This window comes from Phalaenopsis equestris, unplaced genomic scaffold (genome assembly GCF_001263595.1).
Source record: "Phalaenopsis equestris unplaced genomic scaffold, ASM126359v1 Scaffold001038, whole genome shotgun sequence".
NCBI classification, from domain to species: Eukaryota; Viridiplantae; Streptophyta; class Magnoliopsida; order Asparagales; family Orchidaceae; genus Phalaenopsis; species Phalaenopsis equestris.
The window spans coordinates 130,131-150,754 of NW_018165477.1; the positions used below are offsets into that span (position 1 = coordinate 130,131).

Sequence of the window (20,624 nt, forward strand, 5' to 3'; positions counted from 1 at the left end):
GTTTGAAAAATAAAAAAAATGGAAGTATTTTTGGTGGCGATAAAGATGGGTATTGGCGGATGCCAGAAACCCTAAGTAGGATTAGGGTTAGACTAACTCTGATACAAAATGATACCAGAGTTAACCCAAACAATAATAAACATACAAATGTTATTACTGAAAAAGTCTTTAGGCGGTTACAATCAACAAACAGGAATGTAATTAACAACAACATAACACACAAAACATGACCATTCTGGATCCCAAGTGGTGGTCGCATGGGCGACCTTAGAAAGGTTGCGACAATGATTATGGGTGGCTAGAATAACATGGAAGCAAGGGGCGGTGGTCTCAACAACAATAGTTTGCTGTTAGGGGGTGGCAACAACGAGGGAGAATTGGGATAGGCGACGTCGAGCTTGAAAGAGAAGGTGGTGGCTGGGAAAGCAAAATACTTTAGGGAAATAGTGATGTTCTACAACTTCGGGTGGCGGTAGTGAAGGATGTAGGCGGGAAGAAATGTGGGATGGTTGGGGAATGGTGGAGGGCAGCTGTTTGAGGTGGAAACAAGTCTGGAATAGTAGGAAACTGTAGGAAAATAGTTGGGGTGCTGTTGTCGGGGCCGCATCAACATTGGAGGGAGGTCAGAACTGACGTCGGAAGATTGCAAAAACATGAAGATCAATATAAAACCGAGGTATCACCTGAAACCTTATGATATAACGCTTAAAGGGAAGAAGAGATGCTGGCGGTTGTCCCGATATAAAATACAAAAATTGCAAATTTAGAACACAAGAAACAAATATATAAGCTGTAGAGAGTTTAATATTGGGCCCACAAGTGAAAGGAGGCGTTGCATCCGAAGGAGGGAGCCGATCACTCCAAGTGCTTGATGCAGGACAGGGACCCCGCGCTCGCACAAATCCCTCGTCCCGAAGAGACACTTCCATGTCACTAAAGCTTAGCAATGAATGATAAATACCTTTGAAAGGCTTCTATGATTTAATGGTGAACAATGTTATCTCAAATGATTACAATTATAGCCAATTTCTTACAACTAATTGTAAAACATACAAAAACCAGTCTCCAAATAGAATTAAGCAAGAAGTCATTGCACCTGTTGTGCTCAGAAAGACTTAGTGAGGATGAACATTTTTTTCTATTTAAGGTGAAACCCTTAAGACCGATTCTTTTTCTTAGTTTTTTATTGAATATGTATGTTAAATGATTAATCTTTAAGCTATGTTGATTAATGGGCATGTGTAGGAGCAAAAGGCGATCAGGAGTGACTCTGAAGTATATTCTTAAATGCCCATTTAGGCTTAAACTAATTTTCTGACTGTTGGAGGATTTGCCCATTACCTTCTAATTCTAACAGTTGTGAAGGCCCATAAATTATTTTATGGCAGGCCTATAAGAGGACTAGTGTATTCGAAGAACAACTTCATACTTGTTCATATGAAACTCATTTACTTTCATTTATTTAAATGATTGAACAAGCTTTAAAAATTTTTGAAACAAGAATATGTAAATGGAGAAGCTTGAATAATGATGCTTGTTCATTTATGTTTATGAACATGATCATTTGTTATTTATCAAGTAACTCTCAATACCTGTATAAAAGGCTTAATTAATGATGTTTAATTTCTTATTTGCTGACATTTTATTTTATTATGTCAATTTCATATTATCTTGTGTATTTTGAAAATTATACGTATTATTAAATATATAGATGAGATGAAACTTGCAAACAAATAGATTGATATATGTATTTAAATCATCTTTTCATAATTATTTGAACATCACAGGACAATTATAAATAGTACTTAGTAAGTTATAGTTACTTTAGTTAAAACTTATAACTCCATCTATGCCTTCCAAAAATGTTCTATCTTATAAATCCATCTATGCCTTCCGAAAATATTATATATATATTACATCTGTTCAACTTGGAAATTCTCTATTCCTTAGCAACTGCTTACGGTAAGCCTCTCAAGTTTGATAGTCCTACGCTTGTTATCACCAACCCTCTGCGATTTGTGTGTTAGTTGAGAGAGATATCAGTCAACCAGCTCCAAATGAAGTATGGATTGAAACCACTCACAACAGGTATTGACAAAATGTTGAAATAAAACTACACCCTCCTTATTGCTCTTATTGTAGTATGTTTGGTCACAGTTCTACTATCTGCTATCGCTTGCATCCTCATCTAAGGCCGAATATTCTAAGCATCCTCATCTAAGGCCGAATATCGCTAAAGATCAGCCACCTACCATCAATGCTGAGAAGGTGCAACTTGATCCTCTTTCCAACACCGCATTTTCGGATGAAGAACACCATACCCATGTCGTTCTACCTCTAGATGCTCCTGCTTTCCAGTGGCTAGTTTGGAGCATGGTACTTTGGAGTCCCATGAAGCATCTCCCTATACTGCAAGTACAAATCCAAATGTGTTTATACCACTCACTGTTATTCAAGAAGACTCACTTATATGCCAAGAAACACGAGAGCGCTCCTTTGATCCAATAAAAGATCAGCTGGTACAACAAGTAGTTGCTTCAAATGTTTAACAACATACACATGTCAGACACACTTTAGACCAATCCACTGATCAGGCGAGCCAGTCTTTGGATGAGGAATGACAAGTTTATTCTAGGAGGAAGAAGAAGAATTGAGGCCGACTCGAGCTCAGGAACTTATTGGACGATACATTGGTTACCACTGACAATGACACTCACCTTACTAATTTGTTAGCTGGCTTCTTTCTCAGAACTAGAGACAGAGACATGTTAAAATTGGGTCGCTCTCTAGTTACCTGATACTACGTGTTTTGACACTTTTTGGTTTTTTTGAGATCTCATGTATTTTTCTGTATTTTCTTTTTTTTGAACCATTTGCATATGGTGGTTATCGTGTGGGTAGGGTGCAATGCTTGAGCCCTCTCACACAATCTATATGTATCCTTCTTTCTTTTTTAATATATTAGCCATTGGGCTTTCTCAATATATATATATATATATATATATAAATATACATTATTAGCATTAATCATATAGTTAGGCTCAATTAACAAACTCAATGAGAATATTAATAAACAAGCTTGAAGATAATTTTGAAATTCAGGTAATGTTCAAACTTTGCATGAACTCAATTAGAAAATAAATGAGCAAGTTTGAACAAGATAATACTCGTCTTAACTCCATTCATTTGGAACCCTATTTTACGAGGTTTTTAATACTTTGAGGGGAACCACAAAGCTTTTTATGAAAGCTTGTAAACCACACAATGGGGTTTGCAGAGGTCCATTTAAGTCCAGGGTACACAAAATAATGTGTAATAAACATTCAAATTAACTACTGCATGATTAAAATACTGTATAAAGAAAAAATTTTACTTGATGAAAATAATTATTTAATTGTAACTAAAGTTTGCGGAATTTTAATTTTGTGTGCATCATCTTTAAATTTGTAGGGTAAACTATAAACTCATTTATAACACATGACCCATGAAGTCCATCTCTAATTTGTAGAGGCTCCACGAAAGCGTAGTGCACCATGCCATTGTCACCATGGGTTAGGAGATAGTTGAATAACTTGCAGAACTTTCATCAAATTATTAGATGATATTATAAAATATTTATTTTCATTAAATCCCTAATAAGCTAACTATACATTATAAGATGGACATTGAGATTCACAAGGTCAATAATATTTCTCCCTTAGACCATGCTTAGAATTTTGATTGGCACTATTCTTCACTTTCTTGCCTGCCCGCTGTAGAAAATCCATTATCCCAGCATTGCCCTAGCTGACAGTGTATGTCCAGTGTCAGGACATAGTAGAAATTGGAAGCACTGATGCCACTTCAAAGAAATTGCTCGTTTTTTTTGTGACTGGAATATTTACTATTTGCTTTTATTGCATGATAGGTACCCGCATGTTGAAAAAGATCACTTGGTAAAACTTTTCAAGCAACTGATTCTTAACTGCACCCCTCAAGTACATGGCGCATCAGGAAACATTCCAAATGCAGCTGATGTACCCACTCTACTTGGATCTGGCCCTTTCTCACTTCTATCATGTATGTTTTGACCTTGTGATTGCAATAGTAGTACATTTTCATTATGTTTCCTAGCTCCTAACATCTTTGAACTAGTATGCAGCTTTTTTAATTCACCATATAATGTTAGCTCTTGCCAACAACCTGTGTTTTCAGCTGATAGAGATGGGGATGACAAAATACCTGGCCGATTGCCTGGTTATCTGCGTTGGCCGCACATGCAGGCTGATCAGGTTCGTGGATTAAGTCTGAGGGAGATTGGAGGTGGCTTTACTAAGCACCATCGTGCTCCATCTGTTCGTGCTGCTTGTTATGTCATTGCTAAGCCATCTACTATGGTACAAAAGATGCAATTTACGATAAAGTTGAGGGGGCATCAAAATGCTGTCTATTGTGGTATAATTACATATATTTCTATAAAGTACCTACTTTCCATATCTAATTATTGAAAATACCTTGCAATTCTTTAATATGGTAAACAAGTTCCATCTTTTATTTTTGGACCTATTTGCTTAGAATAAAAAAAGTGGTGGGTGCTGCTTTGAGACTTAATCTCCAAGACTGAAAAAAATTCTTTTCTTTTTGGGCTTGTCTTTTGGATCTAAATTAGCTTCTTTGCTGAAGCAAATGGTTATCTTTTTTGCACTTTGACCAGCTATTAGTTTTTTAATAAGATCAAGCCAAAAGTTTAATAATACTTGAAACATTTGTACATTACAAAACTTTATTTTCATAGTTTCTTTGGTGAAAGTGAAAATTGAACTTGATGTTTCTGTTTGTACTGATTGACTCTGGACAATTAATTGGACAATCAGTGCATGTACGAGGTATGCTGCTTTAGTGCCTAATCATGTTTCTGTTTTCACAAATAAGCCCGTTCTTGTGATCAAGAAGCCTGATTGATGGTAACATGATCTAAGTGGTTTGATAGCTTGAACGAAGGTAATGATTAGCAAGCCTCAGCATCCTAGTGAAACTGTTGTTATCAAAGGTGGTTTGTTGATGTTGCTAAGGGGCAGTTAAGTTTTTTACTAAGAGAGTTGTTATCTTAAGTCTTTATTTGGTAAGGCTTTTCAGCAGTTTTTATTTTCATAACTTGACAAATCAATTCTTTGATTTACATTGGAAACGTATGCTGATAGGTACTACATGCAGCTTCTCATCTGTTCATAACAATGGGCCACACACATGTTGAGTATTAGGTCAAACTCTATCAGAGTAATAATGACATTTATTTCACACTAAACAACGCAACACAGCAATGACATTACCATCACCAAACTTTTATCTCCTTCTGTGTATTCACAAAGTTGTATTGATGTTTGTGATCGAGGGGTAAGATTTCTTATCCTCACTTCTTGAATTATAATTGTGACTTTTAGGATCACATATTTGTAACTGACTCTTTTTGCCGTCTCTTGTCTAATATTTCATCAGCATATAGTTAACCTGAGGAATATGTTAAATGATGGCTTCACAATACTTATCACTGAGTTATAATGCTTGAGTGCATAATCACTCTTCTATTTTCACAAGGAGACCTACTCTTGTGATATTGAAGCCTGATTAGAGGTAATGGTGATTAATACGGCCCATTAATGTGATCAAGAAACCTGACTGTAGAAGTGTTGTTGATGATACCAAGGGCTAGTTAAGTTTAACTGTGAGAGAGTTGTCTTAAGTCCATGTTCGGTAATAATTTTCAGCAACTTTGCATTTCAAAAAGTTAACAAATTATATTTTTGATATGTATTAGAAACATGTGATGGTAGGTGCTATACTGCACCTGTACCTCCTTTATGTGCCCATGACCGTGAACGATGCACATGCTGAGTAGCTGGTTAAATTTTTACAAGATTAATAAAGACATATTTCGCACTAGATAATACCACATGATTCTTTTCAGTTTAGGATTAGGGTTTTCTAATGCAATTAGAATAATGTGATATATGTTGATCATGGAGAACTTAAGATTGTAGATAAAAATACCAAATAAACTAATAAATTTCCTTGGATGCAAATAATAAATCTGACCAATGATAATTTTTCAAGAGGTCATCATCATTTAGCTCTTTTCCAATTATTTCGTGTCGGTGTATGGATCCTCATTGTTTATTTATTAATGTTGAGTGTTGTTGTAGTTAAACCTATCATTTGTATTGAGCAACTTCTATTCATGTAATTTAAAATATATGCCTTTTGCTATCTAATCCATTGATACTATTTTTATCTTACTCATGTAATGAGTACGTTTTCTACATTATGTTACACGTCCAAACCACCTAATTCTATTTTCAAACATCTCATTTTTAATAGATATTACTCCATTCCATCTAATATAATTTTTACTTAATTTATTTTTTAGCTTTCTTACTCATCTATCTTAATATTCTCAGCTCTGTCACAGCCAACTTAGATATTAATGAATTTTTAACAGTACAATATTCAACTCCATATAAGATTACCTCTTCTCACATACATAATTGCAGTTTTGTAAACATACCTTTAAGACTCCATGTTATCGTCTTATTGCACAAAAAATTGTTGATGCATTTCTTCATTTTAATCACCTCTCTTTAACCATAGAAGTTTTATTTTCATTTATAGCTTAATTGTTATATATTAACTATTCAAAATATTTAAATTTGTCACAGCTAATTGTTACCTCATCTTTTAATAATATTGAGCGATGTTCTTTAGCTTCATGCCCATTATAATTATATATCATCATATACTTTATTTAACTTTTCCATTTTTAAGTTTCCATCTATTAAATTTTTTTTTCACTAATTTCAGTAGATGTTTTACTATTTATAACTATATAATCCATAAAAAATTGCATTAGGATACCTTGTTTAGAATATCCTTTATAAATATTTTTTAGAATCAATACAGAAAGATATAGACTCGATACTGATCCTAGATATAAACCATTAATTTTTTAAAATTCTAGAATCTCTCCATTACTATTAATACTAGTCAGCGCTTCATCATAAATATCTTTATTAATGCCAATATATATTTTTCTTTAAAGCATACCAAATCAATTCTCATAGTGCTTAATCATAATCCTTCTTTAGTCTCTGCTTTGTTTCTTATTCTTCTCCAGTAATTGTTTTGACAAAAAAATGACTTTCTTAATAAATCATCTTTGCATGAAATTAAATCGGTTTTTTCAAATTGATGTGACTTTTCTAAACCTATGTTTTATTGCTCTCTCCTATGGCTTTATTGTATGTCTCATTAATTTGATTTCTCTATAATTATACAATATTGAAGAACATATTCATTTATGTTAGTTCCAAGTATTTCTCCCTAATTATTTGACATCGTCTTTGTCTTCAAATTTTGTTAAAAAGATTTGTTAAAAAAATCCTTAAAATAATGCTAATATTCTGTGGCTCAAATATTTCAGACCTTAATGATACAAGTTTATGATAAGATTTTTTGTTAACATGTAATGCCTTCGACAACCAAGAGTTTGATTGAAAGTGTAGAACTCCCTAATCATATTTTAAATATTTTTACTTAGCTTCATTCAATTTCTGACTTAAAAATAGAATGAGATGCCATTTTGATCTGCATAAACCTTAAACTCATTAATAAAATAAGGTCATTAAAATACATGTTCATTCGAAAGTCTTTCTTTAATCTCAGTAAAAACGCAATCAACAAATTTAGTCCATTTAAGTTTTCTTTTCTTTACATTTAGTAAATGGTTCCATGATGGTACGAAATGCTTCAATAAATTATTTATAAAATATAGCAAAATTATAAAAAACCTGGAAATCATTTATATGAGTATGTTTTCACAATCATTAATTGCGTTAACCTTATTAGAATCAAATAATAATCCACTTATAGATGCAGCGTTTCTTAAAAAAATCACATGCAAATTTACCAAACATTTTTTTTTTCAGATGCACAACTTCTGCTTGTAAAATGTTAAATATATTTCTGAGATGAAATAAATAAATGGTCATCTTGTATTTTGCTGTAAATTAAATATCATGAAATAATCAACTATAATTTTCCTATAAAAAGTTACAAGATGAGTTTCATTATTTTTATGATATATTAGGTGTATTGGTTAATCTAAAAGGAAACCTTGTCATCCATTTATATATTACATCTTTGATCTTAAAACTAGCTTTTCATTTATCATATTCTCTCATTCTAGTTTGATAGCAGCCACTTGCCAAATCCATAGTAAAAATTTTCGCAATGCCATTTATCCTACCTAAATTGTTATTTAAATTAAGGAAATTTATATTTTATGATGATTATGTTAATGAATTTACTAGTAAAAAATATATTGGCAGTTCTCATCTTTTTTAGGCGTAAGCAAAGCAGATATACCACAACTTTGCGAAATAAGTTATTTCTTATGTAACTCCTCAATTTGTCTTCTAACTACAACATACTATGTTGAATTTATCCTAGACTGATTTTTATTAGGCAATAATGATTTACTAAATCAATAACATGTATATTATTTATTGATGGTAATTCAAGATGAAGCTTATCAAGAACATTTGCCATTTTCAATTGATGGTAATTCAAGATGAAGCTTATCAAGAACATTTTCCATTTTCAATCGATAATTTACTAACATCATTAGATAAAGTCAAATCTTCCAGTATTATAGTACTTGACTCAATAACTACTGAGGCATATATCATACCTTCTGTCTGCTCTTTTTCTCGAATGCATGTTTGCTTAGAATGTCCTAAATATTTTTCACTTAATGGGAGCACTAGATACTTTTCTAGATTCAGACATACTCTTAGATTTTTTTCCCTCCATTTGAGCTACAATCCCAAATTTTGTTAGTTCATTAACTCTCCTCTCATTAGTCTTAGAAGCATACATATTAGAACTCCCAAGTCCTAATATGAGTAAAATCCATATCATAAATAAAAAGTTTACCTAAAATACATAACCAATATCCAAGGTTAACACACCACTTTTTGAGCATATGTAGCTAATTAGATCAAAACTAGGAAACTCTCAAGACAAAAATACAAGTTATATCTGTCGATGCTATTTTATATTGCTATTGATATTATTTAGTTTCAAATTCTTGTTGTATAGGGTAGCAGACGCAATATTTATGCTGCTCCCATTATCAATTACAAATTTGTAAATTCTCTTTTTTTTTAAAAATAGTTTGAAAAGTTATAGTTGCCTTTCAATTACATTCAAATGTAGAATTAGTTATGTTGTAACACATGGCATGCAAAAAGACTTATCAACTAAAGGTTCATTGGAATTACTAATTTTTTCATCAACTTCATGAACGCCATTAATACCATTGATTTCATTTCCTTCCTCCGCATTTACATGCATGTTCTTATTGGGATACTTATTAGTATAATGACTAGTTTGGTAACACTCAAAATGAGCATTTGCAGAAGTTTTAGACGTTAGATGTGGATGCAAATGTCATTATTCTTATTTACTGTTGTGTTATTATCGTAAATGTAGTAGGTAATTTGATTGCTTTGATGAAATGATGGATTATTTGAATAGGTAATAACCTTCATAGAAGCACAAAATTTTAAAGTGTCCTCAAAATCTAATGCAAGTGAAAAGTTATGCTCAATTGATGGATTGTGGTGAGTGCTCATCACTGTTTTGGCATCAGGTTTCTAATTAGATCTAAACCTAGAGAGGTTTTAGGATCTTCATTGATCTCAGAATGTAGCAATAATTTTTGGAATTTGCTTATATATTGAGTGGCAATTTTGGTCATTTTCAAGTATGAATTAAATTCATCAAGCGAATGATTGATAAGACAATGAAACTATTCATCTTTTAAAAGTTATCTCATTTCAGCCTATTTGGTAGTAGATTCCCTTCCCAACGTTTCCCTTTATTTTTCTATTCTTATTGAATAAGTTTTAACTTGTCTAATTAATTTCATTTTTTGCAAATATTTCTTGCCGCTAATCATACATCATTTGCCATTTGAAAAGCTTTGTGAATCTTTTACGTAAACAGTAAAGATTAAGAATCAATTTTCTGTCATAGGTAGATAGTTCAAGTTCAATTTTTCTAGTTATTCCATAATCTACATAGGTAGATAGTTCACCAACCTATTTTAAAGTTCAAAATAGTGGGTGAGTTATCTTGCTAAACTTTTTAATAAAATTTCAAAAAGTACGATCGATCTTAGTGAATTAATATCGTTAATAATAATAACGTGTTTCTTTTTTACCGTCACATTAGTAAAAAAAGGAGTTGATGAGGCTTTAAAGAAAACCAATGGTGGAAAGTCTGTAGGACCTGATGATATCCAAATTGAAGTGTGGAAATATTTAGGAGATTTGGGAGTTTCTTGGCTTACTACACTCTTTAATATTATTTTAAAAACTAAAAAGATGCCTGAGGAATGGAGGAACAATATTTTAGTCCCTATTTTTATGAATAAAGGGATGCAAAAGAGCGTGCAAATTAGAGAGATTTAAGTTGATGTGTTATACTTTAAAATTATGAGAGAGGGTAATTGAACATGAGGGTAATTGAACATCAAAGATTTCTCATAATCAATTTGCAAAGGCTTTTCATAATTAGTTTGGATTTATGTCATGCAGGTGTACTATGGAAACTATGCATTTATTGAGAGGTTTGATGGAGAACTTTAGAGATAATAGGGAGGATCTACATATGATTTTTATTGATTTAGAAAAAAACCTCCAAGAGATATCTCTCGGAGAGTTCTTGAGAAGAAATGTGTTGATATGACTTATATTCAAGTCATTAAAGATATGTATACAAGAGTTGTTACTTGTGTTCGAACAGGAGGACTGACCAAATTTTTTCCTATTTCTGTTGGTTTACATCAGGATCGGCTTTAAGCATATCTTTTTGCTTTAGTTATGGATGGCTTACTGGACACTTATAGGAGGATGTACCTTGGTGTATGCTTTTTGATGATGATATCCTGCTCGTGGATAACACGAGAAAAAAAGCTCAGGAAAAACTTGAATTATGGAGATCTACCTTGGAGTCTAAAGGCCTTTGTTTGAGGCCTTTGTTTGAGTAGTGAGTAGAACTAAAACTGAATACATGGAATGTAATTTTAGTAGTAGTAGCTCTGGTGGCAGAAATATAACTACGGGTGATCAAATTATTAAAAGGTGTGAATGCCTTAGATATCTCGGGTTTATTGTTCAAAGTGATGGTGATATTGATGGGGATGATATTAGTAGAATATTAGTAGAATTCAAGTTGTTGGTTGGCTGAAGTGGAGGAATGCTTCGGGCCTATTGTGTGATAGAAAAGTACCGCTTAGACTGTAAGGAAAACTTTATAAGATGGTGGCGAGATTTGCAAAGCACTATGGCGCTGAATGTTGGCCTTTAAAAGAGAAGCATAAAACTAAGTTAAGTGTTGCCGAGTGAGAATGATTAGGTAGATGAGTGGCTGTACAGAGACAAAATGCGAAATGAATAATATTGGTGTAGCTCCAGTGGCAAACAAAATTAGAGAAAGTCGTCTTAGATGGTTTTGTCACATTAAACGTCGACCATCTGATGATCCGGTTAGAAGAGTAGACGTTTTAGATTCGCGTTTTAGATTCGACTTATGTTAGATTCGACTTATGTTAAGAAAGGCAGCGGTAGACCTAGAAAGACTTGAGCATATTGCATACAAAATGATCTTAATTTATTAGAGTTAAATGAAAATATGACACTAAATAGGACGCAATGGAGAAAAAAGATTCAGCAATGGAGAAAAAAGATTCATGTAGCCGACCCCACTTAGTGGGATAAAGGCTTTGTTGTTGTTGTATTCCATAATCTACATCAAACTTTTGATATTTGTAATTTTCATAAACAATTTTGTTGAACACCCTAATTTATATATTTTAATTATTTTCTGAGATTACAATCCACTCCAGGTTCACTGGTTTGGAGATTGGCTTCAAATAGTGTTGGTTAATGCGTGCTTCGAAGGTGAAGTGTTGTGATGTGGAGGAATTGTGCTTTTTAGCTTTCTTAGGCGTATAGAGAAAGGAAAGCACACATTGCAAGCACTCATACAAACCTCTCGTGTGGTTCATTGTGCCGTCTTTGGGCGGGAAACTTGTGAATTTTGTATTTGGTTCACATGCCTATTTGAGTGGTCAGTTTAAGATAAAATAACAAAGAGGAAGAATTGTATTTGATAGCTTAGGTCTAGCGAGCTGAGCAGCAGGAGAAGATGCTCAAACTTGTCATCTACAGTTTCTCCTCAACATGCAAACATAGCATGAGAAACACTATTAATTTTTGTCTTCAATTTCTCCTCTACATGATATCAAATGTTGGCGCTTGTCTGTCCCTAGTTTTTGCTCTACACGAGCCGACTCAGACAATTGCGCTTCATCTCATACTCTTGTAGAACTCATTTTCTTCCAGTATTCTTTTTTGTTTTATATAATAAACATTTTTTTTTCTATCTTTCAGGTAAGAAGTTAGAAAAAGGATGTTTTCATGTTAGATTAAAACTTTTTCTTCTATTTAGCATATACTGCTGGACATTAGAAAATTTTGTTACATCAATTTGCATATTATTTCTACACAATGCACTTCACAAGGCAACATTAGTTGCCTTTGCGCAAGGCTTATTACTTCTAAAATTATCTTCAAATTAGATATGTACATAATTTTTTTTTTTAAAATTTGTACCAAGTTTTAAGTTACTTATTAATAATATTTGTTTCATAATTTTTATTCAATGGATTTTTTTATTTGTGGGTTATATTTGATTATTTAGATGTTTGTTATATGGGTAGTAATATTTGTATAAATGATACCCAAGTTATAATTGTTCTAATTAATAAAAGTGTTCACTGCACTTTTCTTATTGAAGCAAAAAGAAAGACTTGCTTCGGATTATCAATTCTTATTTCAACTAAATTGTGTCATCATTGATTTGCTTTTGCTTATAATTTAGAAATCTATTCACGTGCTGTGTAGTGGTTAAAGTTCTAATGCCAATTTTATGCATATCAAAATAGGGTTAGTGTTTTCTAATGCATTTAGAACGATGTAATGTATGTAGATAATATAAGGATCTCATGATTTATGGATCACAAACATCTAAGTAAGCTATTGGTCTACGCCTTGGTTTGGAGCGATTTGCTTTTGAATTTGGTTGCAAATTGTGTCAAATGTGAACAAAATTAAAAGAACCAACAAGTTCACAAATTATGTAGATGAGATCAGATCAAGGAAAAAAAATATCAAATTAAGAAATTCAGCTGCATATCGGTACAAAAAGATGACAGCTCTCTCAAATTAGGAACTCATGTACCACACACAGGAATCACACATTCAACCAGCTCACAAAATTGAAATATTGAAAAAATAAATTCTTTTTTCAATTAGAGTTTTTATTTGCATGCCTCAGAATTTTTATTTATAGATTCTGATCGTTAGGTTGGTAGATATCGCACAAGATAAGCCCAATCTAATTCTAGATAAACTTCAAGTTCACATTTAAAGTTTATCCACTTATAAATATCTTTTCTTTTCCACTATAAAATTTTCAAAAATAGAAAGCTACAAACTGGGGTACTCTGATACCAAATAGCAACTTACCAGTCATTTTAACAATGCCTGCAAAATAGGCAATCCAAAGAATACGTAACATCTGTGAATATCACACCATTTAACTGAATCAGTAGTAGTAGGCATAGTCCTGGACAGTCAGCAGGGATGCTACAGTCCCGCATCAACAAAACAATCATATAACATTACCTATCAAGGATTTGTTGTTGTTGCTTTTATTTCGTTTGTGTTCACATACTTGGAATGAGAAGTGTGGTCAGGGGGATAAGGGATCTTATCCTCAATTCTTGAAGGATGATTGCGCGACTCTTCTGAGTCACATATATGCATCTGACTGCGCTAGTAGTGTTTCATCAAACTTTCGATCAGTTTATACCTACACTGAAAAAAATATTTTCTTTCAGGGTTTTGTGATAATGACCATTGTTTGCTATTGCTTTTTTCTTTTTAGCAACATTTGACCGCTTGGGGCGCTATGTAATTACTGGTTCAGATGATCGGCTGGTAAAAATTTGGTCCATGGAAACTGCATTCTGCCTTGCCAGCTGTAGAGGACACGAGGTGACAGGATTTTTTTGTACTTTTAGCTCCATTATTTTGTACTGAATGGCTCAACCCCCACAATCTGTTTTTCTTTTCTCTACATCCAAGGGCGACATTACTGACTTGGCTGTGAGTTCAAATAATGCTTTGGTGGCATCTTCTTCAAATGATTTCACCATCAGAGTTGTAAGTTGTTCACTTCTATGAATACTTGTGAATCAGAATGATTGAAATATTTTTGCTAGATTCTACTGCTGAAAGCGTGATCCTCATTCATTTGCATATGATCCCTCTATGCTATTTTTTGCTTTCCTAGTATTCAGCACTACACACAATTTAAGATGTACGCTGTATTTGGATATAAATTTCCATCTTATTTGAATGCAGTGGCGCTTGCCTGATGGTTTACCAATTTCTGTCTTGAGAGGACACACTGGAGCTGTAACTGCTATTGCTTTCAGCCCACGGCCAAGCTACTGCTATCAGCTGTTATCGTAATTTTTGTTCTCTTTTTTTTTTTTTTGAGTGGGAGTTTAACACTTCACTTTACACAGATGGATGCAATACATTCTAAACTATTTATATACCTAAAATTAGTGTTTTCCTTGCATTGTAATGCTTATTCTGGTATTCATTAAATTGTCTAAGTCATCGATTTGCAGTAGTTTTGAGTACTTTTTAGCTAATTTGTTTAATATCTGAGGACAACTTCTGTTTGGCCACAATTAAAATGCCTGATTTTTTAATGGAGTTGATACTTATTATATTCCATTTTGAAAATTTTACCAGAATTTACATTATTGTTGCATGTATTTCAAAGCATGAATGATTTTATTTTCTATTGTAATTAAAAAATCAATTTTCACTACACAAAAAAAAAAAAAAAAAAAAACATTTTTAATAAATTTGAACTTGATAGAAACATAATGGGTTCCTACTTTTAGCTTTCTCCATACTGTCTAGAGAAGCTATTTGTAGTTTAATTGTTAATTTTATCAAGATTTTGGAGATTTGGATGTACTTTTTCGTAGTCATATTAAAACAGAATATTCCTTTTTTTTGTTACCAAATCCTTAGTCCATGCATTTATCTGTTGCAGTAGTTAGTTATCATCACTTGCTTTTTAATAAAACTACTTTTACAATCACCTGGGAATGGGTGCAAAAGTGGTGTTTATATGAATCCTAGTGACGTAAGTTTTGCGTGTTTAATGTATTTAGTGGTTGAATCCAGATTTCCACTCTTTTGGCTTATATATTGAGAATCCATGTGGAATAATTCTTCTGACAGATTTTATATTTTGATTTCATTTTCAAAGGTTTTTCGAGGCTTTGAAAAACTTATTATTTGTTCTAGCTAATTGTTCTTCATTTTCAGAATAAACAATTTAAATAAGTTTGAACTTGATAGAGGAAATTCACAAGTAAAGGAACTTCTTTAACATGTGTACAAAATGCTTATAAAAGCTGATTCCAATTTAGTTCTCGATCTTGTCAAATTCTTTAAAATTTTGCTGAACATTTCTGCCGTTGCATGAAAACAGAATATTCTGTCTCGCTGTTACCAAATTCTTTGTGTATGCTTTTGTCAGTTGCATGGTTATCATCAATTTTTGTATAACTATTTTTATGATTGTGTTGTTGGGCATTTTAATGGGACAAAAGGTGATATGTGCTTTGTATGAGAGGCAAATTTTGCTTGTTTAACATATATAGTCAGATCACCAACGGTTTGACTTTGCTTGATACTAGCTTTAAGCTGCTTGATTTTTACATTGTTTTTTGTGGAATTTATGAGAAACTTTCTTAGAGGAAGAACTTTATAATATTCTCATAGAACTAACACAAGCAAATGACATGTATATACTAGCTCAGACTAACCCTAATACAATTGAAGGGAAACTTAAATCATCCTGATAACAAGGAATGAAATTAAAACACAAAAATGGATAATTAAGGGAGAATAATTTTTCCCCTTCTAATGTAGCAGCGGAACCGCGGTTTCCTAAACCATGGGTGGGCTCATGTGGTCCACATTTATATGCATATCAACACTCCCTCAAGCTGGGTTTTATATGTCATACATCTCAAACTTGCTGTTGAGATTACTAAAGTTATGCGAGAAAGAGCTTTGGTAAGAATGTTGATAATCTGTTGCTAAGTTGGGATATAACTTAGCCGGATGAAATGACATTCTCAGAGATGAAGTGCTGTCAGCCTCTATATGTTTAGTTCGATCATAGTGTACCAGATCCTTTAAAATACTGATAGCTGATTGACTGTCACTGAACATCTTAATAGTGTTTTTGTTCTTCATGTGTAGTTCCTCCAGTAATCTTTTTAACTACATCTCTTCGTAAATTCTTAGGGTCAGGGCACAATACTCAGATTCTGCATTACTTCTTGTCACCACAGTTTGCTTTTTTTTACTTCTCCAAGCAACCAAGTTATCCCATACAAATGAACCTTAACCCCCGGTAGATCTTCTATTTGTCAGTTCTCCTGCCTAACTATCATCCGTGTAGATTCAATAATGTGGTTCTTAGTTTTCTTGAATATCAATTCACGTCCTGAAGTCATCTTTAGGTACCTCAAGTTTCGATAAACTGCTTAGATCTTCATTGATGTGGAAGCGTATCGCAAAAAGAAAAAAAAAAAAAACTGCGGTATTATAGCTGCCACAGTACATCGAAAATATCTATCATAGAAGACATGCTGAAATAATCTCGTTTTCCTTTCTTATGCTTATTTCTTATTATGTCATTCATTTTTAGTCATTTCTTATATATATATTATATTAGTGTTAAAAGTCAGTTTTTTGCGTTTTGTATCGGGCAGCCATCACCGTCTCTTCTTCCTGCGAGGGCTGTATCCTAAGATTCCAAGTGATGTTTGGCTGCATCTTGGTTTCCAGGTGGTGATTATCTTCCCTACCCCTTCTCGCATCCCTCTCGCTTTTCTACCACGCCTTTCTCCTCGCTGAAGTCGCCCCAACAGCAGTCCCTTTGCTGTCTTCCTACAATTCCTCGCCATCCAACAATCCCTCTCGCCACCGCCGTTATTCCCGCTCGCTGTCGCCTCCCGAAAACAACCGTCGGGCTGTTTTCTGCCGTTCCAGCCACCAAATCAGCAGTTTCCCCTCATTCCGGCTTGCTGCTATTGCCGCAACGCCTCCACCTTTTTGTTTTCCTGCTGTCCAGCAGCCCCAAACAACCAACTAATGTTGTTTGGGCTACGGACCCTTGCTGCCTTGCTGTTCCAACCACTCATAATCGTTGTCGCTTCTCATCTACAACCTGAAACCCCTTCCTTACCATGTCACTACCTCACCGAACCCTCTAACCGTTACTACCTTCACCTGGGATTCGCCCTAACATGAGTTTGCGTGTCGTGTGTGTTATATTTTCTCTTTCAAGTGTGTTTGATTGTAACAGCCTTTTTGCTTCCAATAATAATATTTATTTTTTCTAATGTGATTTTGGTCAACTCTGGTATCATTTTTTAATCACCACAACCCGCTTTTTTACTTCTATAAGTAATCAGGTTATCCCCTACAAATGAACAATAACACATGGTAGATCTTCTATTAGTCCGTGTAGATCTCAGTTTTACGGTTTTTAATTTTTTTGAATATTAATCCACGTCCTGGAGTCATCTTTAGGTACCTGAGGATTTGAAAGTCTGCTTTTAAATGATCTTCATTTGGATTCATATGTTGACTCACCGTGCCCATAGAAAAAACAATATCAAGTCTTGTATATGATAGATAAATAAGTTTCTCTACAAATTTTTGATACCTTTTTTTTTCAACTGGGGTATTATCCTCTTCTTTTGATGCCCTGTTGATTGAGATCCATAGGAGTTTCTATTGATTTGCACCCCAACTTTTTTGTCTCCTTAATGTTGCTATAGTACCTCGAGATTTAGCAATCACGGGTGGCTGGTCGAAACATCCTCGTTTTCCTTTCTTATGCTTTTTTATATTATCTTTTATTCATTTTTAGTCATTTTCAATATATGTGTTGTATTAGGATTTGAAATTCAGTTTTAGCTCAGATTTCTGTCAGGACAGCCGTCAACGTCCGTTTGTCCCTTCGAGAGCTGTTCCTTGAAGGGTTTGGGTGGTGCTCCGGCTGTATCTCTCTCTCTCTGTCTCTCTCTCTCGGTGGTGTTTATCTTCCTATCCCTTTCCACATCCTCTCCACTTTGCTCTCGACCGTCCTCCATTGATACAGCCGCCCCCAAACTGTCGCACCTTGTTGTTTTCCTTGCTGTTTCCCCAATCAAACCACTTGTCCTCACTGCCACCACCCCGGATAGCCGTCCTCTTGCTGTCCTGCAGTTCTCCCCATCCATTCCTCTCCTTCTAGCTTGTTGCCTTTGCCACAACTCCCCTATGATGTATCCATCCACACCCTTTGCTGTCGCCGTGCTTTGTAGCCTTCACCCCTTTCTTGCTTTCTTGTCGGAGTACCAAACCCTTGCAGATCACCATCACCACCCTGAGATCCCACCCTAGTTTGATTATTTGTGTCACATCTATTGCTATTTTCTATTATCAGGTGTCGTGTTGTTATATTTTTTCTTTTAATTATTGATTGCTCCGCTTAGTTGTTTCAAGTAATGATATTTATTTTTTATTATTGTTTGGGTTAACTCCGATATCATTTGGTATTAGAGCTTGTCTAACCCCAGTCATATTCCAGGGTTTCCTAGCATCTGCCTTACCCCTCCAAAAAAATTTCATTCTTATTCCCCAAACCATAACCAAAATTTTGACCTAACCCCCCTAATTTTCCCTTGCTGATTTTCCAAATCAGCAATCCTAAATTATTTTTTTTACGCTCTTTTTCACATCTCGCTCCAAGTCCAAGCCATGCCACCAAGGAGAGATCTGCCAACTTCAACGGAGGCTTACGGACATTGAAGATGAAACCAAAGGGGAGATTACCATCGACCTTGATCTGGAGAGTCGAAGGGGGGAAAGAGAGAATTGAGGATAAAGCAGGAGATACAACACGAGTTCCTACTAGTTTACTACAGATAGAATGTTCAGACTCTAGCTTTAGAAGTGGAGAGACCAGATCACCTGACAACTGCTACATCTTACAGATAGAGTTCAACCTCAAAATCTTACAAGCTAAAATACACCCATGAGAAATTTCAAGCTTACTCTGTGAGAGGAAAAACTTATTGCTTTCCTAAATCTATCTCATCCAAGAAATGCTTTAGGTGCTATGGGTTTGGGCAGTGAATTAGATTACACAACCACTAGAGTGATCAATTTTCACTGTCAGGGAGCAGTTGAAGAAATAAATGGTGATCTAGGAGAAGATTAAGATTTCAAAGATGATTTTCAACTTCCGATTGACGAGGATACACCGGCGATTTGAGTTGAACCCAAGAGAGAGAGTTCAACTGAGTTGAAAATAACTGTTTTAGAAGATAATGCGTTTGAGTTAATAGGCATTTATGTAGAGTATGAGATCTTAGTGCTTGAGTTACCGTTTTGCACACGTTGAGAGGAGCATTGGCAAGACTGATATTAGATGTCCAAAAGGGCTATGTGTTTGAGGAACCGATATCAGACACAAGGCAATCCCATATAAGAGAAATTCAAACTTTTTAGATATATGGATTACTTCTTGAGTTGCCCCTGCTGGGGAGTTTTAGTATGTCCGAGATGTGACTCTTTTGTATCTCTTCTGGAAGCTCATAGGGAGTCGTTGAGGTATTAATTTTAGTTTAGCAGTATACCCATCGGTAACTAATTAGGCAAGATAGATGAAACACAGTGTTGTAAATTATCTTAGGAGCTTTGTAGGAACGAGTATCATACAATGGGATCAAACCTGCCATGGATTTCATCCCTGAGATACACTCAGATGAGTTCAAAGAATGGAAGAAGCAATTACAGATTTGATGACTTGAGGCTTGGTTCGTGAGGATACTCATCCTTGCACAATTTCAATTATGATTGTATCAAAACAGGATGGATACATATTCTATCAAGATGTGCTTTCGAATGCAAACGCCAACAAAATAAAATTACCGAGTGATTACAATATTTCCACCACCTTCAATGTGGTCGACGTGGCGCCATATGATGAGGAAACATAAATTTCGATAGATGAGGTCGGAGCTCCCCCCCAACCTCTAGAGATTGATGCGGGAGCTTACCGCTTAAATTTTTTGCTATACTATAGCTGCTACAATAACTATTGCGGCAGAGGTACCAAAACAACCTTGTTTTCTTTTTTTTATTGTCCTTCATTCCTTTTTAGTCATTACTTTTATGTGCTGTATTATGGTTTGAAATTTAATTTTGTGTCTATTATCGGGACAACCATCGACGTCTCTTTTTCTCTTCGAAGATTCTATCCTAGAGTTACAAGTGGTGCTTCGACAGTATCTTTGTTTCTAGGTACTGCTTATCTTCCCTATTTCTTCCCACATCCCTCTCCCCTCCCTACCACACCTTCCT

At 34.3% G+C, this 20,624-nt stretch overlaps 1 protein-coding gene across 3 annotated transcripts in view; it reads left to right on the top strand.

The window, feature by feature from the left end:
• Positions 1-20,624, top strand: part of LOC110032850 (bromodomain and WD repeat-containing protein 3) — a 69,630-nt gene that overhangs the window by 15,093 nt on the left and 33,913 nt on the right. For all 3 annotated transcript variants that reach the window (XM_020736619.1, XM_020736620.1, XM_020736621.1), the window contains 5 exons: positions 3,908-4,059; positions 4,195-4,434; positions 14,050-14,159; positions 14,250-14,327; positions 14,529-14,635. In XM_020736619.1, the coding sequence (XP_020592278.1) occupies positions 3,908-4,059; positions 4,195-4,434; positions 14,050-14,159; positions 14,250-14,327; positions 14,529-14,635 (687 nt within the window). The remainder of the gene's footprint in view (positions 1-3,907; positions 4,060-4,194; positions 4,435-14,049; positions 14,160-14,249; positions 14,328-14,528; positions 14,636-20,624) is intronic.